Raw genomic sequence first — 25,538 nt, forward strand, 5'->3', positions numbered from 1 at the left:
GCTGGAGGAGCGGCCCGCTGCCCCGCTCTCCCTCCTGTGCCCGGGCAGGGAGGCTGCCCGGGGAGCTGCCGACGGAGGGCTTCTCTGTAGGGGACTGGTCTCGTCCGTGGCTCATCGCCAAGACGGAGTGCTCAGGGCTCGACACTTTAGAGACACCCAGCCCCGCCCCCATCCTGTTGCTGTGCAGGTCTAACCAGCACCGCGGGCAGCCGGGAGCCTGGAAGGGCACCCAGCTGCACCTTTGCAGCCACAGCCCGGGGGGCTTTCTAGAGCCCTCGGTGGCCCGGGGGCTTGCGTGCTGGGGCAGCTCTGCCCCTCAGTGAGCAGCCAGGGACAGAACCCCTGTCGCGCCCAGCTGGCCCTTTTGCATGCTGGTGGTCTCAGCGAGAACTCTCCCCAGCTCTAGGCTACTGTCTCCATCTGGCCTTTTCAGTCTTTTATTATTATTATTATTATTATTTTCTGTTTTTCCTTCTGTAATATCTGGACATACGGATACAAGTATGAGTCCAGTTACTGGGGAGCCGGTCTTGCAACCCCATCGTCGTCCAGACACACAGTCCTTGAGCTCCTCTGGGGTGGCAGGGGAAGGAAGGAGGGGGCAGTCCCGTGTGAAGAGCAAGTACAAATGTCACACACAGGACTCCTCCTGTCCCTAAGTGCCCCAGTGCCGGAGGTGTCCCTGTGATTGTAGTCCGGGAGGTCCTGGCCCCGTCTCCTACAGTGAGGGGCAGATCCAGGCTTCTGGGCTGAGAAGAGCTCATGGCTGAATCCTTTTGCGGTACAGGTAGGCATTGCTCACCTGGTTCATGATGACCAAGCTGGTAATGATAGGGCATAGCACAGCCAGGTACCAGACTCCCCCAGTGACCGTGGCAGTGAACCAGAGTGAGCACATGCCCAACAAGAGGCTGGCACTACCCAGAAGGTAGCCCACTAGCCCAGAAGTGGCATGGTACAGCTTGAGCTTGGCCAGGGGCCATCGGGGCAGCAGTTTGGGGTAGAGCAGTCCCACCCCACCTGAGCACTGCAGCACTGCCCACAGCACAGCCAGCAGCCCCAGCCGCCCATGCCACGTGGCCAGGTGGGTTTTGCCAAGCTGTTCCTTGTGGAGGACGACAAGGCCCAGGCCCAGCAGTGCACACAGCAGGGCCAGCAGCTGCAGGACCCAGTGGCAGCGTGCTCGGCCCTTCCGCGAGAGGGAGCGCAGCAGTGAACTCTCGGGAGAGAAGACCAGCAGTGCCTCCGTCATCAGGAAGGAGAACTGGGGAGACAGGGATGGACACAGTGAGAGCGCTGCTCGGCAGAAGGGAGGAGAAGTTTAGGTGACCTTCCAGGCTGCCAGTCCCTCTGGGCAGATTCCCCTCCCTTCCCTCCCCACTGACACAAGTGCCCATTTGGTAGGGCAGGAGGGGGGAACTCCACCTGGGACAGAACATCTGCCCTGAGTAACCCGCCAGAGGCAGCCCTCCATACTTCTTCCTCCGTGCTGTTCTGAAACAATGTCTGCTGTTACCCAGCAAACACAAGCTTTGAGATGTGGCACTTATAAATGATTCACAAGTTTGTTTCCCTGACACAGAGTGGATACAATTTCTTGGCAGAGCTGGCCAAGCAGGTGCAGTGTGTCAAGGAAAATTAGATGCATCACCATAAGTTAAGGTAGAGAGAGGGACACCCAAATTCGTTTTTTACTTCCTGCCTGGGGGTGGGTGAAGCCTCATTTTGTGCTTAAGCAAACCCTACTCCTTTGCCCTGGACCTCGAATACTCTGGTTCAGGGCCGAGCAGGAGTTTGAAGCATGCAATTCCAACAATCCCACACCCCACCCCTCCAAACATATCAAGTGACTAAGGATTCAGAGGCCACCCGTACCTATGCCCCCTCCCAACCCTAAGGGCTAGCCCGGTGCACTACTTACAGCGAGAGACATAAGCACGGGGTGCCAGGAGAACAGGCCTGGAATGAGAAGAGACTTTGTGAGGCTGGGGAAGCACCCAGCCACACCACGGCCTACGGGCCGAGGAAAACGAGCAGTCCCTCACTCCCGGCAGTGCTGCCAGAATGCAAGCCCACCCCCCCCAACTTGCTGCAACAAGCTGACCCCATACCTAGCTTCCCAGTCCCTCCTGGATCAGCCAGGCCATGCTTTGCCACTCCTCTGGCAGTCCCTCCCGCCCACTGCACTTTGCAAGAGGCAGCCAAGTGGAGCACCAAGGCAAGAAAAGAGAAGCCAGGTACTCCCGGGTCTGGCCAGGCTGGCAGACCTCCCACACTCATCCACTCCATCCCGCTTGTCCCTCCAGTACAGCATGTCCTTCAGCCAGCCAGGCCTTTCCCAGGAGTCAGACCCAACGGTTCCTATTGCCTCTGCTCCCCGGGAAAAGTAGCCCTTTCCTTCCCAGAAGTTAATTATTACTTATACTTACTGGAGCCAGGCCTGGCAAGCACAGCCACAAAGATGGTGAAGCCCAGGGCCACAAGATGGGCAGCAGCCCCGGAGGCGGTGCGTAGAGCTCGGTAGATGTGAGACTCGGTCTCCACAGAAAGGGCCATGGTCAACCAGGCCGGTGGCTGTAGCCTGAAAGCATAGTAGAGTAAGCAAGGGTCACGAATGGCCGAGTTGCACTCCTGTCACTGGAGTAAGCGTTGCAGGCCAGGTATGCCACTCTCTTCCAAGAAGTGGAGCTAGGAAGGGACAGTACCAAGACAAGCACCAGCAATAATCGAGGACTGCTGGCCTGTCAGTATGTACCTGCATCTGAACTGGCACAGATAACTGACCCACCTTCCAGGTAGGATGCGCTAAGCCGTATAATACACTACAAATCCCAGCGTGCACCACGCTGTCGCCAGGCGGGAGCGCTAGCCGATAAGACGTGAAGCACTACGGGAAGCGTAGTTCCCAGCTGCGACCAAATTGCAGCCTGAATCCCTACGCGCGCAGCCTCCGCACGTGCCGCTGGCATGCTGCCCCTCCATGCTAGGGATTCACCTGCCTCACCCGCAGCGCTGGCCGTACGCGCTGATTTCCTCTTGAGGAAGCGGGATACTCACGACTGCCCCGTGCCGCCGCTCCGTCGCGGAGCCGCTTCACTTCCGGGTGTAAAGACTACCCACCCAGGACTTCCTGAGACGAGCCCCCTCCGCAGCCACGCCTCTGAGCGCGCTGCGCAGGCGCTGTTGAGCCGTCCGCTTCTTGGGCGTGTGAGTGCGCAGGCGTGCTTGACCGAGAGCTGAAAGGCCTTGGAGCTTTTTCTGAAAGGTGTTCCCAGAGGCCAGGGCGCGACGATCTAAGGTCCCGGGGCCCTCTAGCGCCATGGGCAGCGGCTGCCGCATCGAATGCATATTCTTCAGCGAGTTCCACCCCACGCTGGGACCCAAGATCACCTATCAGGTGACATCGGGCTCGCAGGGTTGTGGGGGAGGGGAATAAGTACGCTTTCGGCAGCTCAGCCCGCTGTCTGGAAGCAGTGATCCCCATCCCCACCCTGCACGCTAGCCCGCTACTCCTTCATTCACGGAAAATATTGAACCGAGAGGATACTCAGACCCGGGTCCCAGGGTCCTGGCGTGGCGTGCGGAGCAAACATCGCATAGACAGTGGCTGTGGGAAATCGGGCTGTGGGGATCCAGGGGAGATGTGCCAGGTCCCGCGAGAGGTGGCAGTGGGTGGTCCATTAATATTCCCGAATGCATAGGAATTTAGCTGAGTGGGGAGAGATTGTGTCGGGTAGAGGGAGAAGCATATGCAAAAGCCTGGAGGCGAGTGAGAACATGTCATCTGTTGGAAACTAAGCAGTAGTAGGCCTGACTTGATGGGAGAGAGAACCGCTGGAGAAGAGGGCCTAGGTCCTGGGGGATTTCCTCCTTGCTCTGACAAGTCCTGAGGTGCGCTGAAGAGCCTTTGGCCACTCCACTCCGCAGGTTCCTGAGGACTTCATCTCCCGGGAGCTGTTTGACACGGTCCAGGTCTATATCATCACCAAGCCAGAGCTGCAGAACAAGCTCATCACCGTGTGAGGCCCTCGCCGAGAAGACCCTTCCCGGGAGGAGTGGATGGGCTTGGGAGTGGGGGGAGCCTGACTCTGTTCCCACTTGTCCCCTTATCTAGCACAGCCATGGAGAAGAAACTGATCGGCTGCCCCGTGTGCATCGAGCACAAGAAGTACAGCCGCAACGCCCTGCTCTTCAACCTGGGCTTTGTGTGTGACGCCCAGGCCAAGACCTGCGCCCTTGAGCCCATCGTCAAAAAGCTGGCTGGCTACCTGACCACACTGGAGGTCTGCAACACAGTGGGCTCGGGTGGATGGGCAGGCAGACTTGGGGAAGGTATTCACACGTCTCCGAAGCCTTCCAGACCTAGGAACCTGCCAGGGCAGGATGCTAGCCGGGGGTCCTGGGGTGTGCCCACCATGCTATCCATGCTCCTTCCAGCTAGAGAGCAGCTTCGTGTCCACGGAGGAGAGCAAGCAGAAGCTGGTGCCCATCATGACCGTCTTGCTGGAGGAGCTAAATGCAACAGGCCGGTGTACTCTGCCCATTGGTACGCCCCCAGTCTCTGCGAGGGCAGCAGAGGGTGTAGAAGGGGTGGGAAAGTGACAGGGGAAGGTGGGCGCAGCCAAGGACAAGACTCATGAACAAATTCGTGGTCAGGAAATAGCCATGAGTTGAGTTGATGATGTCCAGCATCCCGTGCATGAAGAGGGTGGGGCTGGGGCTGGGGAGGCCAGCAGAGCCCTTCAGCTCTGCTGCATGACCACGATCTCAATCTGCCACTGGACCTCAGTCTGTCCCTTCATACAAGGGGAAGATGGGCCCTACCCAGAGCCACCTGCCTGCCTCAGGGTTTGCTGGGAGAACTGGATAGTGACTGAGGCCCTCCTAGAAGAGAGCACTGAGAATGTGGGTCGGACCCCCCCGCAGATGAGTCCAACACCATCCACCTGAAGGTGATCGAGCAGCGGCCCGACCCTCCTGTGGTTCAGGAATACGATGTGCCTGTCTTTACCAAGGACAAGGAGGATTTCTTCAACTCACAGTGGGACCTCACCACACAGCAGGTGTGCTGTCCCTCCCTGGGCGTCGCCACGGGGGGCTGTCTACCTCCCTGGCCTCGTCCAACGCCCCCCTGCCCCTGCTCCTGCCCCGCCCAGATCCTGCCCTACATCGACGGTTTCCGCCACGTCCAGAAGATCTCAGCCGAGGCAGATGTGGAGCTCAACCTAGTGCGCATCGCCATCCAGAACCTGCTGTGAGTGGGGCAGCGGCCACCTCCAGGCTGGGGTCGCCGGTCAGGGAAGAGCCCCAGGGCCCTGCGTGTGGGAAGGCATGGCCCCCAGGAGCTGAGCACCGCCCTCTCTCCCAGGTACTATGGTGTCGTGACCCTGGTGTCCGTCCTCCAGGTAGGTGAGTCTGGGCTCCGGTTCCGTGGAGAGTGGGTCGTGTGGCTGGGCCAGACTGGGGCCATGTTAGACATCCAAGCCACTCACTCAGGCCCCTGTGCCTCCTGCTGCCCGTCCTCCAGTACTCCAACGTGTACTGCCCGACACCCAAGGTCCAGGACCTGGTAGATGACAAGTCCCTGCAAGACGAGTGTCTGTCCTATGTGACCAAACAAGGTAATGGTGGGCTCTGGGGAGGCCATCCTGGGAAGGGCAGGTCCACCTGGAGAGCTGACCCCTGGTGCCCACAGGGCACAAGAGGGCCAGCCTCCGGGACGTGTTCCAGCTGTACTGCAGCCTGAGCCCCGGCACCACCGTCCGAGACCTCATCGGCCGCCACCCGCAGCAGCTGCAGCGCGTTGACGAACGGTCAGAAGGGGGCTCCCTGGGACGCGCAGGGTTTGTCTGAGGGTTTGCAGGCACACCCTCTCTGTCCCTTTGGAGCCCTGGGCTGGAGAGGAAGCAGGGGTTTGCCGGTGAGCAGAGCCACGGGCGCTGTTCGTCCGGGCAGGCTTCCCGAGGGTGAGGGGTTCGGAAGCCAGTCTGGTCACTGAGACAGAGTTGGAGGGGAGGCTGCAGGAGAAGGTCGGCCTGCTAGAAGAAGGCCCGGCCCGGGCATCACCCCTCTCCCCCTCCACACACGCCCCAGGAAGCTGATCCAGTTCGGGCTTATGAAGAACCTCATCCGCAGACTACAGAAGTACCCCGTGCGGGTGTCTCGGGAGGAGCGGAGCCACCCTGCCCGGCTTTACACCGGCTGCCACAGCTACGATGAGATCTGCTGCAAGACAGGTGCAGGCGGGCAGGACGGCCGGGCCGGGGTGAGGGCAGGGCGGCCAAGGGCGCTGACCTCACCTCCGCCCCCCAGGCATGAGCTACCACGAGCTGGACGAACGTCTGGAGAATGACCCCAACATCATCATCTGCTGGAAGTGAGGCTGGTGTGGGGCTGGACGCAGCCGCGGCTGCTCTCCCCTGCTAAGCCCTGCATGGTGCATGCGGGCTCGACCGTCCTGTCTCACTGTTGACCCGCACTTCTGTAAATGAAGTGGAACATTTCAACCTGCTTGACTGAACACCACCTCTGAGCCAGCCGTGGGAGTGAGTGAAACAGCCAGGTTCCTGGCGCCTTGGAGCGCCATCTGGTGGTCAGGCCCGACAATAGACAAGTAAACGAGCGGGCTACTTATCAATAAAAACTCGAGTAAAATGAGGAAGCCGTGATGAAGAGTGGGTTGGGATGGGAGCCCGGGCTGCTCTGGAGCAGATGCGCAAGGAAGGCCTCGCTGAGCCCTCGAGGAGGAAGAGTGTTCCAGGGAACAGGCGCAGAAGCTCTGAAGCAGAAACCACTTAGGGGTGTGTGCGGAGCCCAAGGGGCTGGAACATCAGAGGCAAAGGGTGGAGGGGCAAGAAGCAAAGTCACGAATAGAAGAGGGAGCAAGAGCCTGATGCTTCCGTCTGGTGGCGAGCTGCTTCAGATGTATTTAGAAGGCCAGCGGCAGCCATAGAATGACCCCCGAGTAATGTCTCGTGTACGCCTTTTAACAATCCAGTAAAAAGGCTCAGCCCTGGCTGGTGTGGCTCAGTGGGTTGAATGCCGCCGGCCTGTGAACTGAAGGGTCGCGGATTCAATTCCCAGTCAGGGCACGTGCCTGGGTTGCGCTGGCCAGGTCCCCAGGCTGGGGCTCGTGACAGGCAACCAAACATTGATGCTTCTGTCCATCTCTTTCTCCCTCCCTTTCCCTTTCTCTAAAAATAAATAAATAAAATCTTTTAGCCCTGGCTGGCGTAGCGCAGTGGGTTGAGCGCGGGCTGCAAACCAAAGTGTCCCAGGTTCGATTCCCAGCCAGGACACATGCCTGGGTTGCAGGCCATAACCCCCAGCAACCGCACACTGATGTTTCTCTCTCTCTCCCTCCCTTCCCTCTCTAAAAATAAATAAATAAAAAATCTTTAAACAAAACGAAAGAAAACATGGGCTGTGTTCAGAAAAGGGAGAATAGTCCCATTTAAAAAATAAATAAATAAAATCTTTTAAACAAAAAAAGCTCATCAGTGACCCCCTGCGGGGTGACAGCAGCCTGGACTAGGGTGGAGAGCAGCTGTGGGCCCTGCGCGGTATTTCCGGGCCCCGCCGACAGGCAGGGCTGGGGCTGGGCACGAGAAGCACTGGAGCGACGGAGCCTCGGAGAGGAGCCTGGGTGCGGGCCGGCGTGGTGCAGCCCCGCGAACCGGGTCGGGGCCGCTGATGTGACCCTGCACCTAGGCCACGGGAGTCGCACTGTGGAGACCCTTTGATCCGCGGATGGTTGTGAGGCAGGCAACTTGGGAAGCCCGAAAACGTTGCAGTCCGCAGCCCTGCAGGCGAGGCGGACCCGCACGGCCTGGGGCAGGGGCGGGGCCCAGGCCTTACTGCGCAGACTCGAGCTAGTCGTTTCCAAGGCGGCGAGTCCCACGCGCTCCAGCAGCTCAGCAACTGTCGCGTCCCTGGCTTCCGCCCAAGCGCGTCGGTACCCCCACCTCTGCACCGGCTGCTGCCCGGGGTCAGCCGAACCTCGCTCTCTCTGTCCCAGGCCCCGCCATGGGCGACCTGGAGCTGCTGCTGCCTGGGGAGGCTGACGTGTTGGTGCGGGGACTTCGCAGCTTCCCGCTGCTGGAGATGGGCTCCGGAGGGTGAGGCAGCCGGATCGAGGGGCAGACAGAGTCGTGGTGGCCGAGTCCTTGAGTGGCGGGAGTTCCGACATTGGAGGGAGGGGATGCCCAGTAGGAGGGGCCCCCAGGTAGGGAGGTAAAGCTCTCGGAGATGCAAGCATACAGCCCCAGCCCCGCTGGCCCCTCAGGATCAGGTTACGTTTTCATGGGACTCAGCCCCCACCCCGGTCCTACTGCACACATGTGCACACACACACACACACACACACACCCTCTGGGGCAGGTGGAACCAGCAGCATGAGAACCTGGAGAAGCTGAACATGCAGGCCATCCTCGATGCCACGGCCAGCCAGGGCGAGCCCATCCAGGAGCTGCTGGTCACCCACGGGAAGGTATGCCGCCTTCCCCCGCTCCACCCCTCCACCCCTGGAGCCGTTCTTCCCTCCGGCTGGTACACCTGCCCTCCCCGGAGGAGGAGCGTTATACCTTTGATTTTGCACCCCTATTGGACACAACGCTAGCAGGTGCAGAGAGTGGGGTCCCCGGGGAGACAGGCATGGGTCCCAGAGCAGCCACGACTGCGGAGGAAGGGCCCGACCTCCAGAGGCATTCCTGAATAGACGTTCAGGCCGGAAGGGGTCCCCACTGAAGTGGGGGTGGGACTTTGGCGTGGAAGGCGGCAGCCTTCCCCTTAGGAGAAAGAGCGAGTTAGAAACCAGGATTGGCTTGGCTGGAACGGGAGCCAGGAGGTGGCACCAGCAGATGACCCGAGACATCACTTGACAAAAGGGTTCCTCTGCAAGGAAAAGGTGGAGTCCCCTCCTGGGGGCGGGGTAGGAATGGGGCCCTGTGAAGGGCCCTCACCGAGGGTAAGGCCAAGGGTGAGGCCAAGGCGCACGAGAGCCTGAGAAGGCCAGAATACAGGGACCGGGGTGGAGAGGAGCCGAACCGGAGGGCTGGTCTGAGAGGTACCTAAATGGGGGCAGAGGGGACAGGGGGAGCCGGGCGAGGACCAGTCACAGGAAGCATGGGAGGGGTGTCCACAGAGATGTTGGGGACAGCTAGAAATGAAGGTCAGGGTGCAGGGGAGAGGTCAGGAAGGTATTCATGGGCCATAGGAGAGTCTAGCGGCCCAGGGGAGTTTGAGGAGAGCCGGGCTGGGCCGAGCCAGGGATGGAAAGGTTGCCAGGCCCAGGTCAGCCCCCTCACCCCTGCCCCCTCGCCTCCCCTCGAAGGTCCCGACGCTGGTGGAGGAGCTGATTGCGGTGGAGATGTGGAAGCAGAAGGTGTTCCCCGTGCTGTGCCGGCTGCAGGACTTCACGCCCCAGAACACATTCCCCATATACATGGTGGTGAGCTGGCCCGCCCCGCACCCCGGGCACCGGGTCAGAGGGCCCTGGGCTGGAGAGGGTGGCTGTCCGCCCCTGCCCCCCTCAGCAGCCCCAGACCCCGTGCTCCTCTCTGTCTGCCAGGTCCACCACGAGGCCTCCATCATCAATCTCCTGGAGACCGTGTTCTTCCACAAGGTGAGGCGCCAGTCCTGCCCACTGCCTACTGCCCCAGGCCAGGGCCTGGCGGCCACGGGGGTTGTGTCTGAGTAGGGGGGACGTCAGAGACAATGTTTCCCCTCCACCTGAGCCCAGGAGGTGTGTGAGTCAGCAGAGGATACCGTCTTGGACCTGGTGGACTACTGTCACCGCAAACTGACTCTGTTGGTGGCCCGGACTGGCCGCAGTGGCCCCCCAGAGGAGGAGGAGTCCCAGCATAGCACCCCCATGCAGGTGGGCTGCGGGTCCCTGGGGCTGGCATGGGCTAGACCCAGGCTCCCCGCCACTCCCCCGCCCCCGGCCTGAGACCCTGTGCTCCCCAGGAGCTCCAGAAGCAGGCGGAGCTGATGGAGTTTGAAATCGCACTGAAGGCGCTCTCGGTGCTACGCTACATCACGGACTGCGTGGACAGGTGGGCGCCCCTGCCTGGGCCGGGGGCAGCAGCGGAGGACTGGGAGCCTGGGCCTGTCGCCCCTGCTTATTTCTCCCCACCCCCATCCCTAGCCTTTCCCTGAGCACCCTGAGCCGCATGCTCAGCACCCACAACCTGCCCTGCCTCCTGGTGGAACTGCTGGAGCACAGTCCCTGGAGCCGCAGGGAAGGAGGTAAGGGCCTCCTCCTCCTGCCCAGGCCCCAGCTTCCAGGACGTCCTCCAGGATTGACAGGGATGGGCAGTTTACACCCAGGCAGACAAACCCCGCCCCCAGCCCACAGGGGACATCAGGATGGCTCACCAGATGTGGGCCTAGACCCAAACTCTGCAGCAGGCAGGACTTAGGCAACCGCTACCGAGGACGCGCCACGCTCCGGAGCAAGCGGCGCTGCAGCGTGGACTAGTCCTGCGCCCAGGGCAGCGGTCAGTCCCCGAGCCCATGCAGCTGGCTCGCTCCCAGAGCACGGGGTGCCTGCACCCAGCATGCTGGTCCCTCCCCTCAGGCAAGCTGCAGCGATTTGAGGGAGGCCGTTGGCAGACAGTGGCCCCCTCGGAGCAGCCGAAGCTGAGCAAGCTGGACGGGCAGGTGTGGATTGCCCTGTACAACCTGCTGCTGAGCCCCGAGGCCCAGGCCCGCTACTGCCTCACCAGCTTCGCCAAAGGGCAGCTCCTCAAGGTGGGGAACGCCCCCCGATACCACGCCCACAGCCCCAGGACCGCTGGTCCCCCATCCCCGCTGTTTGCCTTTGCCCCCACCCACCCACCTCAGCCCGGGTCCTATTTCCAGACCTTGGGCCTCAAGTAACACAGCAGTTAGTGGCACGTGGGCCCCCAAGGCACCCCTCAGCCCAGCCCAGGCCCTCCCTGTGTCTGGACCTTCTGGCCAGCACCATTTCACACTGGCCTCCCCTGGACACCCCCGCAGCTCCGGGCCTTCCTCACGGACACGCTGCTCGACCAGCTGCCCCACCTGGCGGACCTGCAGGGCTTCCTGGCCCGCCTGGCCCTGGCTGAGCCCCAGCCCCCGAAGAAGGACCTGGTGTTTGAACAGGTGGGCACTCGGGGAAGGTGGTTGCTCGGGACGACTGCCCCCTTTGCCAGCTCCTCCCTGCCACTCTCCGCGTCTCTCCCCCAGATCCCAGAGATCTGGGAGCGGCTGGAGCGGGAGAACAAAGGCAAGTGGAAGGCTATCGCCAAGCACCAGCTGCGGCACGTGTTCAGCCCCTCGGAGCAGGACCTGCGGCAGCAGGCCCGAAGGTGAGGCCTGCCGGGCTGGCAGGCAGTGTGGGATGGAGGCGGAAGGCACGGGTGTGGGCGGGGTGCTCCCATGCCCCCGCCCACCAGGCCCAGCCAGGCCCTCCGGACCCCTGTTACCCAGGTGGGCCGACACCTACAGGCTGGATGTGCTCGAGGCAGTGGCTCCGGAGCGGCCCCACTGTGCCTACTGCAGCGCCGAGGCCTCCAAGCGCTGCTCACGGTGCCAGAAGGAGTGGTACTGCTGCAGGTGAGGGTGTCCCGGGACTTGGGCCCCCGAGCCCCACCCTCACACCCCCACACGCACGGCATCCTCACTGGCTCACTCGCCCGCAGGGAGTGCCAAGTCAAGCACTGGGAAAAGCATGGAAAGTCTTGTGTTCCGGCAGCCCAGGGTGACAGAGCCAAGTGATGGCTGCAGCCGCGGAAGGCCGACCACCAGCGCCATACCACCCAGCCAGAATGTGCCCCCGACCCTCGGGAACTCAGCCTGGTCTCTGCTAGAGCCCCCACCTCCCAGGTGGAGAGGGCAGGCGAGGCGGAGTGGTCGTCCAATCTCCCCCAGCAAAGCGCTCCCCCCCGCCCCCCCCACTTCCTGCCCCACCCAGTGGGTACGCTTAGGGCGCTGCCTCAGCTGCGGCAGGCTGCGGCCTGGGCGATGGGCGAGGGCGAGGGCCGGATGTGGGGACCCTCTTCCTCTTGCACGGTAAAGTTGGCCTCCAGAAACCTGCCTGTCTCTGCGTGGCCCTTTGCACTCCTCTTCGTCGTCGTGCGGGGGAGGGGAGCAGCTCTCGGGATGAAGAGAGGGAAGGACAGGGAGGGCGGGGACTCGGAGACAGTCCCCCACCGCTGCCCCCTCCTCCCCTCTCCGCCTGCGGGGCGACACAGCCCCGGCGCCCAGGTTTCCATTGCACGGCTCTCTCCCACCGCTCTGCCCCGATCTCCGGGGCGGTGCTGCATCGGGGCCCGCCCCGAGGTCCCGCCCGCCCCGCTATTGCTGGTTCCCAGAACTGGCCGAGCCCGGGCCGACCGTCCGGGCCATGTCCGCTGAGCCTGAGCTCATTGAGCTGCGAGAACTGGCCCCCACGAGGCGCGCCGGCCCAGGTCGCACCCGTCTGGAGCGCGCCAACGCGCTGCGCATCGCGCCGGGCACAGCGCGCAACCCAGCAAGGCAGCCGGTCCTGGGCCGCGGCCACCGCTTCCAGCCTGCGGGGCCCACCACGCACACGTGGTGCGACCTCTGCGGCGACTTCATCTGGGGCGTCGTACGCAAAGGCCTGCAGTGCGCGCGTGAGTAGCGGCCCCGCGCGCTGTCGAGAGCTAAACGGGTGGTCACAGGGCAGCACTGTCACTGACGGACAAGTTGCGACGGAGAGGGTAGGCTGGGACGTCCCTGAGGACCAGGTCCGTTACCCTGGCCCCATCAGGGAAGGGAGCGTGGGCACGTTTTATGTCCTTGCCACACTGCACCTGCGTCTGGGGCACAGCCAGGCAGAGGCAGTTACCTGTGAATTCCAAGGTACTGGTTTCAAGTTGCATAGCTTTAAAGTACCTTGGTCCTTTTTGAGAAAGTCTTTGTGCCTGCCAGTCTCTCTCTCTTTTTTTAAGATTTTATTTATTTATTTAGAGAGGAAAGGGAGGGAGAGAGAGAGAGAGAGAAACATCAATGTGCGGTTGCTGGGGGTCATGGCCTGCAACCTAGGCATGTACCCTGACTGGGAATCGAACCTGCGACACTTTGGTTTGAAGCCCGCGCTCAGTCCACTGAGCTACACCAGCCAGGGCACCTGACAGTCTCTTAAGTCCGAATTTTCAGGCTTGCCCCTTCCCAAAGATTCACTCACCATGTCCCCTCCCAGAATCCCCTGGGGTGAAGGGAATTGATCCACCTATGGGAGGAGGCCTGGAAAAAGTTAGTGCCTTGGGTGGGCCCCCTGCAAGCAGGAATTTTGTTCTCTTCGTGTAGCAAATACCTATCACAGACCGAGTCAGGAGGTGCTACAACATAAAACACAGCCACCCGCACACCCAAGGCCCTTCTGCCCTTTCTGGTACCAGCAGCAAGCGGAGGTTGCTGTCCACACCAGCTGGAATCGCTTGGGATGCTTTTATAGCCGTCCAAGCCCCTCTGCCTGGACCCTCCCTCAGACCCACTGGATCACTCTCTGGGAGCGCACCCGCGGTTTTTAAAAGCATCTTTCTCATATGCAGCCTGGGCTGCAAACCACTGCTCCAGACCAGTTGAGAACTGCAGGAAGGTGTCCCAGGCCGGCCGGCCGGCCCACCTGGGTGTGCATGGGGACCCACTCATTCTGCACAGGGTTCTGTCCTGACTTCAGCTGGGAGGAGGCACAGGAGATGTGGCAGAATACAAAGCGTGAGCTAGGGCCAGGACATTGCAGTGTTCCAGAGAAATAAAGTGGCCGTGGACATGGGAAAAACAAAAAACAGAAACAAAAACAGGACGATTTCCACGTGGATCAGAGGCAGAAATAAGGAAGGCATCAAAGATGAGCTGGGGTTTCTTGCCTCATATGACTGGTAGACTAGTAGCAGTCTTCGTTTGCCGAGATGAGGAACTCTGGCGAGGGTAGGGTGAGGTGGAAGAAAAGGGAGTTACATTTCGGCCACGTTCGGTCGGAATGTCTGTTAGACACCCGAGTTAAGGTACAGACACACAGGGCTTGGTCTGAGGGTAGAAGCCAGTGAGGGACGCCTTGGAGGTGGGGTGAGTGCGCAGAGCAGGGCAGTGACGGAGACCGAGCCCCCGTGACACTCCGCCATGAGATCTGGGCGTTGAGACAGAAGGAAAGGAGCTCAGCAGGAGCTGTGGGGAAGCAGGAGGAAACCGAGGTCGTGGGGGCCCTCGGAAGCGAGGGGCGCAGCATCAAATGTTGCTGAGGAGGTGAGGATGGAGAATGGACCGCAGGATTCGGCGGTGTTCGGGCTGCTGGGGACCCTGACCATGACAGTCTCCTGGAGGGCGGGGCAGGCCTGACCGCCACGGGTAGGGAGAGTGAAGGCCAGGAATGAGTGCGGGTAGATCAGAGTTGACACCTCCGGGAGCAGTACAGACAGATAACTAGAGGGGGACAGGAGTTGAAGCATTGCTCTTCCCTTCTTCAAGGGCAGAGGGAGGGGCTGACGATGTGGAAGGGGTAAGTTCCGCCCTAGGAGCTAGAGCTCCAGCTGTTGAGCGAGCCTGGATCCTTCACCGCCTGAGGCCTTCCTGCCAGTTTGCAGAAGCAGGGAGGGGGCGGCGGGGTGGGGTGGGGGGGTAACACTAGAATCTGTGTAGCAGTGGGCGGGAACCGGGCCTCAAGGGCAGTTAGGCAGAACCCAGCGGTCAACGTCCTTCACCCTGGGGCTTCTCTTCCACCCCTGGGACACCTCTTCCATCCCTGGGACACCTCTCGAAGGCAGCCGGAGCTGGGGCTCCCCTGCCTCACGGGTAGGCCTCTCTGCAGACTGCAAGTTCACCTGCCACTACCGTTGCCGCGCGCTCGTCTGCCTGGACTGCTGCGGACCTCGGGATCTGGGCTGGGAACCGGCGCTGGAGCGAGACACAAACGTGGTGAGTTTGGGACGGGGGCGGGGGGCGTATGTGAGCGGCCCCATCTCAGGCATAGCCCAGGGGTGGCCCGCTACGCGCAGTGATAGTTCTGACAGCGGATTTCCCTGCGGCAGGGGGCTAACCGCGCGCACAGGCTCGAAGGGGTGTCGGGAGTGCTGCCGCCTCCGAGCGGACAGCCCCAATCGCCCAGGCTCGGTGCCCGCGCAATTTCCGCACCTTTCCGCATCCGCATCCGGTCCTGAGGCCACGCTGGTGCACATGCGCACAGGCGCGTGCTCCCACTTGTTCCCTAAAGGACGTGGGACCTAGGGGCGGAGCGGAGCTGAGCTGCCAGGGCGGTGAGATCATTCCCTCGACTTGGCGCGTGTGGCCCCGCCCCTCAAAGTTTCTCCTCCAATGAGACGAGGACAGGATAGACCCTGCTGGCCAGGTTTCAGTGTTAACGGTTGCCGCGCGGACACTGCTCCCGGCGCACGCGCACACGGGCGCGCGCTCGCACTTGGGGCGGTGGTTGGCGGCTTCGGGCATCCAGGGCTCCGTGAGCTAGCTGGCCGGCTAGCTGGCTGGCGGGGTTGGCGATGGGCGAGGCGCCCGTGGGGACGCCTTCTTTCGAGATGACCTGGAGCAGCACGACAAGCAGTGGCTACTGCAGCCAGGAGGACTCGGACTCGGAGCTCGAGCAGTACTTCACTGCGCGTACCTCGCTGGTGCGCCGGCCGCGCCGGGACCAGGTGGGGACCTGAGCTTGCGGGCGGGGCGGAGGGCCGGGGGCGGTCGCTGGTAGTCCGCCCCTCCCCGGTAAGGTTACGCTCGGGGAGAGTTTGTGGGCATCCCCACGCTCCCGTCAGCGTGGGTACCGGACTTGTCGGGGGCCAGCCCCTGTGTCAGCTCAGCGCGTCAGTCCTGTGTGCCCGGGCCCTGCTCTCTGTCACAGACCGGTTGAACCAGGGGAAGCGGCTACGTGGCTTGGGGTAGACCAGGGACGGGCATTAGCCATCTATGACTAAAGCCGACTGCGCAGGCTGGACTAGGACCTCGATTTCCGCCTTCGGGGGTTCCCTCCCGCTCTGGGAAGAAACCGGGAGGAGGAAGTGGAGAGGGAGGAGTCTTCGCCGGGAATTGAGAAGTGTTTTTTAGGAAAGAGGCGAGGCATGGTTTGAGCCCTTCCATACGCACTCCTGGATGGAGCCAGCTGAGTCTCCACCTCTTGCCGGTCCTGGCCTGTCCCCGGCTGCTGGAATGTGGAAGATTCTGATCCCCACTCTGGAGTGGACCCGGAGTGCCGGCTTGCGAGCACATACGCTAAAATTGGAGCGGATCTGGAGATAAGGGGTTTGGAAATGGAGGGGAAGGGAGCCTCCTTTTGGACTGTAAGCATCCAGGAGCACTTTATCCACAAGAGGCGGGGGGAAGGCTAGATTGTGGAATTCCTGAGGAGGGGTCGCGAGAGGGGGGTTACTAATCCAGGACTAGAAGCTGTGGTGCTGGAGCCGCTGTGCCTCTTGGCGTCTCCTAGGTGTCCCCTTGCTCAGAGACCTCTGTGCTGTGTGCCATGAGTGTGGCTGCAGGCTCAGGTAACTGGCTGTTCCGGAGCTGGAACAGCTCGGGGCGGGGGTGCACCCCGGCCAGAGCATCAGAAAAGAGACAGGGGCTATAAAGCTCAGTGTGTCGGGCAGCAGTGGAGCAGAATTCCTTACATGAGCCAAGAGAAGGGAGTTGTGGATATATTTTTTAAAGATTCTATTTATTTTTTTAGAGAGAGGGGAAGGGAGGGAGGAGAGGGAGAGAAATATCAATGGGAGAGAAAGACATCAATCAGGTGCCTCTTATACGTGCCCTGACCAGGGACTGAACCTGCAACCCAGGCACGGGCCCTGACTGGGAATCAAACCGGCAACCTTTCGTTTTGCTGGATGAGCCACACTGGTCAGGGCTGGATATTTCTTTAGATGAAAATTTTGTACCTCAAAAGCTCAGCCCAAAGCTTGTAAGCAAGATTTGAGTGTGGATCCCTGAAATTTTCTCTGTTACTCAGGCCTGAGTCATTTTCCATTGTGGAAAGGTGAGAAAACCACAAGACACTAACCAGTTGAAAAGGAGGCTAGGGAGTCCCGAGTTGTATGTAAAATAAAACCCTCAGTCACTACGGACAGTGGCAGAGTGGAGAGTGGGTCGCTGTGGGATGGGAAATTCCGTGGTCCTGCTGTGCACCCCTCTGGGTTGGCGGATGGAATCCTCCTCCACTTCGGAACTTCGAAAAGAAACTTCCTCCTCTAAAATCCTGGTGGGGCAGTCCAGCACCTCCAGTCCAGGTCCCTTGTTTTATGAGTATGTAAACCCAAGGAGGTTCACCTGGAGAAGGCAAGGGGCTGGAGCGGAAGTCACTGCATCCTAGGTGGGGGGGGCCCCGGAACAACTGGGGAAGGGAAGAGGGAAGAGCAAGTCTTCTCACTCCCGGGCTGGAGCTCAGAGCCATCACAGGGAAGGGAGATAAGTCAGTGCCATTCCTGTGCCTACCCCCGTACCGTGAACAGAACTCTCTCCCTTCCTGCCCTGGCACCCCTCTCACCCTGGCGCTCCTCCCTGGGGCACTCCTTCCCGTCCCCAGCCTCTCCTTGGGCCTGAACACACCCTCTCTGTACTCCTGGCCTCCAGCCCGCTTTCACCCCCATTTTCCAGAGTCCACAGCATTCGTTCTTACTAGCCTTATGGGTTTCCCACCGTCTCCGACAAGGTTGCTGCTAGTTGTCACTGCTCTGCTCTCCTCCACCCAGGAGCCCTTGGGAAACTTGCGGAAGCAAAAAGACTTCAGTTCCCGCCCCTCCCCCAAGACCGTTTTCCTGTTGGAGCCCCAGCCGTAATCCTCAGCACGGTGGACTTTCTGGCTGCTGAACGGCAGCATGTTCTAAGCAAAGAGCGAACCGCTGTGGCTCCACCCTATGCTCTGGTCTATCTCCTGGATCTGTCCCCATCAGCTGATTTAAACCCAGGGGACTCCAAAGCAGCAGTCGGGGGGAGCCTGGCTGACCTGGGCCCAAGGTTGTTCTATCAGAGCCCTTCCGGTGAGAACTCCCTTGGGACTTGGGACTTGGGACAAGGCGTTAGTCAGCTGTGATGTCAGCTTTGCCTGTGACCCTCCCATTCCAATCAGGCCTATCTGACCTCAACAGGAAAGGATGTAAGGCTGACGCAATGGGACCCAGGGCGCTGGGTAGAAGAACGTTCCTTCAGTGCCCTGACTGCCCTGGTCCATACTCCACCTTTCCGATAAGAATCCAATTCCTGGGGAAGTGCAGGAGGGGCTGAGGGGCAGAGCTGAAATGTTTGCCCTGAACGCCCACACAGCAGGGAGGAGGCGCACAAACCTGCCTGCTGGGTGCTGGTGGGGCCAGCTCGTTCAGGGGGCTACCTGTGCAGCCTGGGTCAAGAGCAAATGGCATGTCACAGCGGGTCCTCACGATGTCTGAGACGTACGGGGCCAGCCCCACGTCCTCTACCGAGGGGCGTTCATGCTGGAGGCTGCCCTTCCCCTCCTGCGCACTGGTGGCCAGGCTGCGGGTGTGCCCCAGTCGTCACACTTTTCACCCTGCAGTGGGTCATGGCCATTTGCCAGGGCGGAGTGGCAACGTGGGCTGCCTTGTCCAGGACGCACGCCGCCCCGCCTGACTGAAGTGCCGGGACCCGGCTGAGCAGCTGAGGGGTAGCTCTGCTGTCTGTACACAGGAGCCCTTCCTCGGGTCCCCGCCTGTTTCCCTGGCCCCAGACCTTGTGCCTGCAGTTGCCTTGGTTTTAAGGTACCTTTAGGGCCTCGCCCGGACTCGTACCCCGTCAGGGGGCAGAGAGGAGCCCAGTGATTCTACCTTTGCTGTCTCCACCCGTAGCATGGAGAACCAGGCCCAGTGATGGGCTCTCCCCCTCGGGCTCGGGCTCTGTCAGCTTCCAAAGTCCACCCCAGGGGCCGTTTCTCGGAGCGGCCCATCCAGGGCTCGCAGCCTCGCTTGAGCCACGCATGGTGGTAGGGTGGGCTGCTTAAGAGTCTGTGCTGGCCCGTCTTTCAGGACGAGCCGGTGGAGTGGGAGACACCAGACCTTTCTCAGGCCGAGATTGAGCAGAAGATCAAGGAGTACAATGGCCAGATCAACAGCAACCTCTTCATGAGCCTGGTGAGTTGACAGCCTGGGAAGGGAGGTAGGGGAAGCCGGGAATCCAGCGGTGCCCAGGGGAGTCACAGGGGGTGGGCCCAAGCAGCGGTCCGTTCACGCCCAGCCTAGCCCCGCGGGGAATGGCAGCACCCAGATCTGTTCCTTCTCCCTGGAACCCAGTCATGGCTCGGCTCTCTTCTCCAGAATAAGGACGGCTCCTACACGGGCTTCATCAAGGTTCAGTTGAAGCTGGTGCGCCCCGTCTCAGTGCCCTCCAGCAAGAAACCCCCCACCCTGCAGGACGCCCGGCGGGGCCTAGGGCGGAGCACAGCCGTGAAGCGCCGCACCTCCTTCTACCTCCCCAAGGATGCCGTCAAGCACCTGCACGTGTTGTCACGCACTCGGGCGCGAGAGGTCATCGAGGCCCTGCTGCGCAAGTTCTTGGTGGTGGACGACCCCCGCAAGTTTGCGCTCTTTGAGCGGGCTGAGCGCCACGGCCAAGGTGGGCTTTCCACCGCACCCCTCCTTGGGTGAGGGCGTGTATGCACACACGCGTGCAGGCAGGGGCTGAGGGGGCTGGGCCTGCCTCTAATCGAACACCCCCTTCCCCCTCCCTGGCCCTCAGTGTACCTCCGGAAGCTGTCGGATGACGAGCAGCCCCTGCGGCTGCGGCTCCTGGCAGGGCCCAGTGAGAAGGCCCTGAGCTTTGTCCTGAAGGAGAATGATTCCGGGGAGGTGAATGTGAGTACACAGCCCCCTTCCTTCCTTGGTTGTCACGGGGCAGGCCTGACGGGCTGCAGCCACAGTGAGGCATGGCGGGGGCGGGGGGGGGGGCGGTAGGGGTGAAGGACATGCCCCGCAAAGCCGCTCCAGGAGTGTGGGAGCCTTGAGGCTGACATGAAGGCCTTCTAGCCAGCTGTCCCAAGGTCTAGGGCCTGTCTTAAGAAGCCAGACTTGTCTTGGTGCCCGGCTCTTTCCCGTCGTGGGAAGTCCTCAGGAGATGCAGGCGTCCGTCTGACTGTTGGGGATCCCAGACTGGATCAAAGTCACCCAGATGGACCCAGGGTGTCCTGGAGGCTCCCCTTCAGGCACCAGAGCTTTTTACCTAGAAGCTTTCTGGCTCCAAGGTGCTGGGTCCATGGAGTGAGGCTAGTCTCAGAGTGTGGCGTGGCCGTGGGTAACTGGGAACATCTGGTTCGGTTGCCTGTCTACAAGGTGACTGCCCTACTGTGGGACCTGTCTTCCACATGGACTTGGTGGGAATCCTAGCACAGACCGTTTGGGCAAGAACCTAGTATTGGAAATTCTTATCCCAGCTGTGTGACTGTGATGTCCTGGTCTTCTTTGGGGAGGGCTTGCTGGCTCAGCCATGCCTGTTGCAGCCTTTGCCACCCTTCTCCCTGCAGTGGGATGCCTTCAGCTTGCCCGAACTGCACAACTTCCTGCGCATCCTTCAGCGGGAGGAAGAGGAGCACCTCCGCCAGATCGTGCAGAAGTACTCCCACTGCCGCCAGAAGATCCAGGAGGCCCTGCATGCCTGCCCCCTGGGGTGACCCCTCGTGCCCCTGGGTGGAAGGAGAGTAGGCAGCACCAAGGGCGTGCGGTGTGAGTGTGACAGGGCCCATGTGGCCTGAGGAATGAGTGTGCATGGAGGCCCTCATCTTGCTGGCGGAGTGAACCCGGAGAACCGCAAAGGAGCTGGCCCCCTGCGTCCACAAGGTGTAGCAGAACATGGCTCTGCCCCCTCTGCCATTCACGTACTGAGTCATGGTGGGCCAGGGGTGCCCTGGGAAGCTGCTCGTCTTGCAGCAGGGGTAGAGCAGACAGAAGTCTCCTTAATTTGTGTCTCAGATGTGAGAATCTCGGAGACACAACAAATGGAATAGGGTCATGTTTGCAGGGGTGAGGACCCTCATCTATGGGGAAAGGTTGTATGTATTGGGTCTTGAGTGAGGTCTCGGGACGAGCCCTATCAGAGCCAAGAGTGTGTGTTCGAGATGAGTCAGGCAGCAAGGAAGCGTCCAGGTTTCCCCCACAGTGCCTGCTGGTTCTGCACACATCCTGGGGGCGGCGAGCTGGCTCACGGAGCAGCGACAGTGCCTCAGTGCCTCCTCCAAGGAGGACGTCCTGGACCCGGGGTCTGTGTGAGTGCGGGCACTGGCCTGGGACCATGCCTTGTTTGCTGGTCAAAGCCAGGGTCTTTGCTTTGGGTATTTTGATGATGTGTGTGAATGTATACTGTTTTGTGGCCTCAGCTGAATGCCTCCTGTGGGGAAAGGGGTGGGGGTGACGGTCATCATCAGGGCCTGGGGCCTGAGAAAATTTGGCTGAATAAAGATCTAAGAATCTGCATTTGGACTCTCTATTATGGGCCCTCAGCCCCGGTTGCCCTTTGTGCCAGTGGCTGCCAAGGGTGACGGACAGACACACAGAGCACCTTTTCAAGGTCACCATGGAACCAATTCCTGAAGAATTTGAGGTACAGATATGTAAGGCATTGCTTAGCACCCTGGGGCTCAGATCTTCGGGGCGGGGGGGCAACAATATTCGCTGCAGCCAGAGCTGAGGGGAACCACACATCCCGCAAGCTGTGAGAGGTGCTTCACCAAACATATACCGAGCCACTGCTGTGGGCTAGACGCTCACGCTCACGGCCTGGAAAACAGCCGTCCATTCTTGCCTTCACGAGTCACACCTTACAGCGGGTTTGGAAAGACAACTAGATTTGAATTCTTCAGACCTGAATGTGGCTATATGACAACTGGCCAACTCCTCAATGCCCCAGTTTAGTTTCTACACGTGCGACCACGGTGATCACGAAGTCGGTGTGGGAGCAGAATGAGGCTATCCAGGCACCGCGGGCCTGGCCTGGGGCCAAGCCCGGGAGAGCTGGTATAGGGGAACCCTGGTTACTGGGCAAGCCCACTGTACCTGACCTGGGGGGCGGCACGTCGGACACGCCGCACACGCCAAAGAAGCCCGCAGGGCTAGCCAGCCACCACTTTTCTGGGTGGAAGCTGCCCCAGCTGGGGAGTGTGGCCTGCCGGGACCTGACGTCTCGCAGTGCATGCTTGGATGCCTAATGTATGAGAGCGCCTATTGGTCCGCTCTGGGACGGACGACAGGGACAGCCAATCAGAAAACAGCGTGAAGAGCGTACGGAAACGGAAATGAGGTTTCCGTGGAGACAGCGGAGCCTGCGGAAGACGGCAGCGGCTGTACCTTGGATCCGAGGCCGAGGCAGGGCATGGCTACGCCGATGGCCCTGTGAAAGCAAAGCGGCCGCGGGGTCCGCCATGCGCCGGCGGCCCTGACATGGGTGCCAGCGGCTCCAAAGCTCGGGGCCTGTGGCCCTTCTCCTCGGGAACGGGGGGCGGAGGCCCGGAGGCGGCAGCTGCTGAGCAAGCTTTGGTGCGTCCGCGAGGCCGAGTGGTGCCCCCCTTCGTATTCACGCGTCGCGGGTAAGGGCGCGATTCCGTCCCGGGCAGGACAGGAAGACGGCAGGTGCCCGCGTCATGCGTAGCTCCCGCGGCCGTATCTCCTGCAGCCGAGCTAGGACGAGTCCAGTAGTTCAGGCCCCCTTTGGAGCAAAGGATACGAAAGCCGGCCAGTAGGTTCCTGAAGGCCTGGCTGCTCTTAAGGTCTACTTAAATTGGGCCTGTAGGTTGTCCCTGGAGGCACCTTTATGCACGCTAGAGCTAAGATAGGGCCTGTCCGAGACTTGAGGGCCTCTTCCCTTTATCCCTTCACGCCCACCTTGCCGGTTGAAGGCTCCTATCCTCCCTCCCCCGATTCTTATGACGGGAGAATGACTCTTTGTTTCGGCTGTTAGTTACCGCTTCCCACTGTGGTGAGGTTGGACCCCTGATGGTAGGGGTGGGGAAAGCAGGACTGGACCTTAATGTTGGGGGTGGGGCCTACGGAAAAAGAACCTCACCCAGATATGGGCTCCCGATCTGGAGTACGGACCTCCTGCTCCCCAGAGATCCAGACAGGAGCAATAGATTGACCTGGCCCTGATGGCCCCCTGGGGACTGACACACGTGATGCTCGAGATTTGGCTATAAACACTTAACCGAGACCCAACAGTGGAGGTTTGGCTGCACCAACCACCTGGAGTGAGTGGGAAGAATGCAGCTTTTCTCCCTTTAGACTCCCCCCAGCTCAGGCTTTGGACCGGGGCTAGTACTAAGGCCACCATCCTGCCCACTCTGGAAATCCTGGGTAAAAGCAAGGAACGGATGCTGGAGTGGTTATTCTTGCTGAACGCACCAGTGAGAACGGCCCTGGCTGCCTGGACAACGTGCTCCTGTACAGCCTCTCTTCTTGGGCCTGACAGTAGCACTGGCCACCACCCCGCTTCTTGTTTGCTTCTAGTAGGCTGCAGACCCTCATTTGCAGGCATGTATCTTCCCTCCCTCCCTCCTTTTGGGGATGGGCACGCTTCCTGGTGGTCTATGGCGTTCACCGTGACGCGGTGTGAGGCTCCAGCCCAGCCTGTTCCCCTCCTCCTTCTACGCAGCTCCATGTTCTATGACGAGGATGGAGATCTGGCTCATGAGTTCTATGAGGAGACAATCGTCACCAAGAATGGGCAGAAGCGGGCCAAGCTGAGGCGGGTGCATAAGAACCTGATTCCTCAGGTGAGAGGCTGGGCAGTGGTCAGAGAGCCTGTGTTGAGCGTGCTGAGGCAGACCCAGGTGGGGCCGCTGTCGCGGTGTGGGCTCCTGGGGGAGGAGCTGGGAAAAACAGGAAGGCTTCCCGGAGTAGGGGCGCTGAGATGACCCTCACTAGCCTCTGTTTCCACGGCAGGGCATCGTGAAGCTGGATCCTCCCCGTATCCACGTGGATTTCCCTGTGATCCTCTATGAGGTCTGAGCCTGGGGGGTTGCAGGCCTAAGCACCTCCTGCCTCGGCAAGAAACCCTCAGGCTCAGGGCGTGGCTTCCATTGAGGCGCCTAGGCTGAAGCCACAATCCTGAATAAACTCCGTAGGCCTGGAGTCTTCAGCTGTGAGCAGGGCAGTTCTGCAATGTTGGCTGGGTGCTGGTTTGCGGACAAGAGGTGGCTGGTGGCTGGTGAGGGCTAATGACAGAGTCACCGGCCCACCTTCCCCAGCAGTCCCGACAAGGCACATGGCAGGGCATACGCTGATCTGGAACGCCTGGCCCCTGGGCCCTTGCCGGGCCTGCTTTCTTCCAAGTTCGCCCAGGGCCCAGCCCGGTTAGGAGCTACAGCACTTTACAAGGTCTGCCTTCTTCCAGCCCCTGGGCTGCGGGAGCTGTACACAAGTGGGAACTCCCTCTCCCCCACTCCCTTGACCCCTTCGTTGGAGCTTTTCGGCCGTTTGCTACCTCGATGCCTCCTCTGTTGGACAGAGGTTGGGGGCAACGCAAGCCTGATTCTTCCTACCTACCTGCCCCTGTGTTCCCACCCCGGGATGGACGGACGGACAGTCCGCTGGCCGTTGACAGGAGGAGGAGGGACTGGTATGGGAGGCGTCTCCCTCTGCCCCTGACCGGGCCAGTCCCACTGCAACGAGTTGTCCCGTGAAGTCCCCGTGAAGTTGTGCTTCCCTCCTCCCCCCATTGAGAGGGCACAGGATGGGATCAGGAAGGGCCATGGACGCCCGTGCCTGCCCAACTGCTCCATCCAATCTCCCTTTTGCACCAGCCCCCCCTGCCCCCCCACACACACACAGATTGAGAGGACACCGTCCACCACCCTGCGGCGAGGGACAGCACCCTAGGGCAGGTCCGGTCCGGTCACTCTGAGCCCACTACCCCCTCCCCTGCAGTGTGTCCGTACCCTCGGGATCAGCCAGGAGGAAGGACTGGAGCCCCTGGGTGGGGACACGGGAGAGAACAACCATAAAAGGAACACTTAAAATGTGAAAGTTTGTAAATAGTGCGTGATGCTGTCGGGGCAGAGTCTGATTTCTACGCAGAAATGACTTTTTTTTCTTTCATTGTTTAATTCCTTACTGTGCAAGCTCTGTGCTTCAAGACTGTGGGAAATAGTGTGGGGGGAGGGTGGCCCCCAGTCTAGGAAGGCTGTTATGTTATTTGTTCAGTTTCAATAAAATTATTTGTAGACCCTGCACACGAGAGTGGCATCCTCTTGGACTGCGACACCCAGCATCTAGACCGCCACCTGGCTCAGTAGGTGCCCCCCCTCCACTCTAGCAAGGCCCCAGGGTGCGCTGGAGGCCAGTCTGCGGCCATCCCAGCTATGACCAGCAGGTGGAGGTGTGTTTACACAGACCTCACCAGAGGGCTCCTCAGCCGGAGGGCCAATCAGTCTATATTGTTTTCAATAGGTGAGGGCCCTGGGATGCTGCTTGATTAGGGACTGGCTTCATCTGCCTAGCTTGAGGTGTGAACGTGACCTCAGATGGGTCTGGAGCAGCTGTCCTGTCCCGGCAGGGCCAGCTAACCCTACATGAGGCCACAGCCTGAACCCTAGGGGCCTCCAAGGCCCAACCCTAGGTGGC

General features: G+C 60.8%; 5 protein-coding genes across 13 annotated transcripts; 4 read left to right on the forward strand and 1 right to left on the reverse strand.

The window, feature by feature from the left end:
- Positions 1-421: 421 nt before the first annotated feature.
- On the reverse strand, positions 422-3,150 carry LOC123830786 (transmembrane reductase CYB561D2). Of its 4 annotated transcripts, none has more exons than XM_045857354.1 (4): positions 3,058-3,150; positions 2,430-2,581; positions 1,922-1,959; positions 422-1,264 (listed from the first exon to the last, which is right to left on the reverse strand). In XM_045857354.1, exons 2-4 carry the CDS (start codon positions 2,554-2,556, stop codon positions 761-763), a joined length of 669 nt encoding a protein of 222 aa, XP_045713310.1. In that variant the 5' UTR covers positions 2,557-2,581; positions 3,058-3,150; the 3' UTR covers positions 422-760. The 4 variants fall into 4 exon arrangements, with proteins under 4 accessions (XP_045713310.1, XP_045713309.1, XP_045713308.1 ...); XM_045857353.1 differs by having other exon boundaries at positions 3,000-3,142; XM_045857352.1 differs by having other exon boundaries at positions 2,996-3,142.
- Positions 3,151-3,199: 49 nt separating this feature from the next.
- On the forward strand, positions 3,200-7,126 carry NPRL2 (NPR2 like, GATOR1 complex subunit). The gene is made up of 11 exons (XM_045856941.1): positions 3,200-3,397; positions 3,928-4,019; positions 4,115-4,283; positions 4,438-4,546; positions 4,927-5,063; positions 5,157-5,254; positions 5,369-5,405; positions 5,528-5,621; positions 5,696-5,813; positions 6,094-6,236; positions 6,313-7,126. Exons 1-11 carry the CDS (start codon positions 3,320-3,322, stop codon positions 6,378-6,380), a joined length of 1,143 nt encoding a protein of 380 aa, XP_045712897.1. The 5' UTR covers positions 3,200-3,319; the 3' UTR covers positions 6,381-7,126.
- A 205-nt stretch (positions 7,127-7,331) lies between these two features.
- On the forward strand, positions 7,332-11,911 carry ZMYND10 (zinc finger MYND-type containing 10). Of its 4 annotated transcripts, none has more exons than XM_045857020.1 (12): positions 7,332-8,117; positions 8,380-8,488; positions 9,332-9,448; positions 9,569-9,622; positions 9,740-9,877; positions 9,967-10,055; positions 10,148-10,248; positions 10,580-10,752; positions 11,002-11,127; positions 11,212-11,333; positions 11,455-11,580; positions 11,667-11,911. In XM_045857020.1, the coding sequence occupies exons 1-12, from the start codon at positions 8,026-8,028 to the stop codon at positions 11,740-11,742; spliced, it is 1,323 nt and encodes a 440-aa protein (XP_045712976.1). In that variant the 5' UTR covers positions 7,332-8,025; the 3' UTR covers positions 11,743-11,911. The 4 variants fall into 4 exon arrangements, with proteins under 4 accessions (XP_045712976.1, XP_045712978.1, XP_045712977.1 ...); XM_045857022.1 differs by having other exon boundaries at positions 11,473-11,580; XM_045857021.1 differs by having other exon boundaries at positions 9,743-9,877.
- A 199-nt stretch (positions 11,912-12,110) lies between these two features.
- RASSF1 (Ras association domain family member 1) lies at positions 12,111-21,396 on the forward strand. 3 transcript variants are annotated; one of them, XM_045857024.1, is made up of 6 exons: positions 12,111-12,620; positions 14,798-14,904; positions 18,963-19,067; positions 19,251-19,548; positions 19,672-19,787; positions 20,453-21,396. In XM_045857024.1, the coding sequence occupies exons 1-6, from the start codon at positions 12,371-12,373 to the stop codon at positions 20,597-20,599; spliced, it is 1,023 nt and encodes a 340-aa protein (XP_045712980.1). In that variant the 5' UTR covers positions 12,111-12,370; the 3' UTR covers positions 20,600-21,396. The 3 variants fall into 3 exon arrangements, with proteins under 3 accessions (XP_045712980.1, XP_045712981.1, XP_045712982.1); XM_045857025.1 differs by lacking the exons at positions 12,111-12,620; positions 14,798-14,904 and adding an exon at positions 14,943-15,635; XM_045857026.1 differs by lacking the exons at positions 12,111-12,620; positions 14,798-14,904 and adding an exon at positions 15,726-16,274.
- Positions 21,397-22,235: 839 nt separating this feature from the next.
- TUSC2 (tumor suppressor 2, mitochondrial calcium regulator) lies at positions 22,236-25,147 on the forward strand. Its single transcript, XM_045856948.1, has 3 exons — positions 22,236-22,507; positions 23,569-23,689; positions 23,859-25,147. Exons 1-3 carry the CDS (start codon positions 22,362-22,364, stop codon positions 23,922-23,924), a joined length of 333 nt encoding a protein of 110 aa, XP_045712904.1. The 5' UTR covers positions 22,236-22,361; the 3' UTR covers positions 23,925-25,147.
- The last annotated feature ends 391 nt before the right edge of the window (positions 25,148-25,538 follow it).

Source organism: Phyllostomus hastatus, unplaced genomic scaffold, assembly GCF_019186645.2.
Source record: "Phyllostomus hastatus isolate PE091 unplaced genomic scaffold, TTU_PhHast_1.1 phas_scaffold_129, whole genome shotgun sequence".
NCBI classification, from domain to species: Eukaryota; Metazoa; Chordata; class Mammalia; order Chiroptera; family Phyllostomidae; genus Phyllostomus; species Phyllostomus hastatus.

What these genes read in the sequence shown, in the direction of transcription:
- LOC123830786 (XM_045857354.1), bottom strand. Translation starts at nt 2,556, where the DNA reads ATGGCCCTTTCTGTGGAGACCGAGTCTCACATCTACCGAGCTCTACGC. An exon ending in GCTTGCCAGGCCTGGCTCCA is followed by an intron (nt 1,960 to 2,429) that starts GTAAGTATAAGT and finishes TTCTCATTCCAG; the next exon opens with GCCTGTTCTCCTGGCACCCC. An exon ending in CCGTGCTTATGTCTCTCGCT is followed by an intron (nt 1,265 to 1,921) that starts GTAAGTAGTGCA and finishes CTGTCTCCCCAG; the next exon opens with TTCTCCTTCCTGATGACGGA.
- NPRL2 (XM_045856941.1), top strand. Translation starts at nt 3,320, where the DNA reads ATGGGCAGCGGCTGCCGCATCGAATGCATATTCTTCAGCGAGTTCCAC. An exon ending in GCTACCTGACCACACTGGAG is followed by an intron (nt 4,284 to 4,437) that starts GTCTGCAACACA and finishes TGCTCCTTCCAG; the next exon opens with CTAGAGAGCAGCTTCGTGTC. An exon ending in CCCTGGTGTCCGTCCTCCAG is followed by an intron (nt 5,406 to 5,527) that starts GTAGGTGAGTCT and finishes CCCGTCCTCCAG; the next exon opens with TACTCCAACGTGTACTGCCC.
- ZMYND10 (XM_045857020.1), top strand. Translation starts at nt 8,026, where the DNA reads ATGGGCGACCTGGAGCTGCTGCTGCCTGGGGAGGCTGACGTGTTGGTG. An exon ending in CATTCCCCATATACATGGTG is followed by an intron (nt 9,449 to 9,568) that starts GTGAGCTGGCCC and finishes TCTGTCTGCCAG; the next exon opens with GTCCACCACGAGGCCTCCAT. An exon ending in AAGGAGTGGTACTGCTGCAG is followed by an intron (nt 11,581 to 11,666) that starts GTGAGGGTGTCC and finishes ACTCGCCCGCAG; the next exon opens with GGAGTGCCAAGTCAAGCACT.
- RASSF1 (XM_045857024.1), top strand. Translation starts at nt 12,371, where the DNA reads ATGTCCGCTGAGCCTGAGCTCATTGAGCTGCGAGAACTGGCCCCCACG. An exon ending in GGCTGAGCGCCACGGCCAAG is followed by an intron (nt 19,549 to 19,671) that starts GTGGGCTTTCCA and finishes CCTGGCCCTCAG; the next exon opens with TGTACCTCCGGAAGCTGTCG. An exon ending in ATGATTCCGGGGAGGTGAAT is followed by an intron (nt 19,788 to 20,452) that starts GTGAGTACACAG and finishes TTCTCCCTGCAG; the next exon opens with TGGGATGCCTTCAGCTTGCC.
- TUSC2 (XM_045856948.1), top strand. Translation starts at nt 22,362, where the DNA reads ATGGGTGCCAGCGGCTCCAAAGCTCGGGGCCTGTGGCCCTTCTCCTCG. An exon ending in TTCGTATTCACGCGTCGCGG is followed by an intron (nt 22,508 to 23,568) that starts GTAAGGGCGCGA and finishes CCTTCTACGCAG; the next exon opens with CTCCATGTTCTATGACGAGG. An exon ending in ATAAGAACCTGATTCCTCAG is followed by an intron (nt 23,690 to 23,858) that starts GTGAGAGGCTGG and finishes TTTCCACGGCAG; the next exon opens with GGCATCGTGAAGCTGGATCC.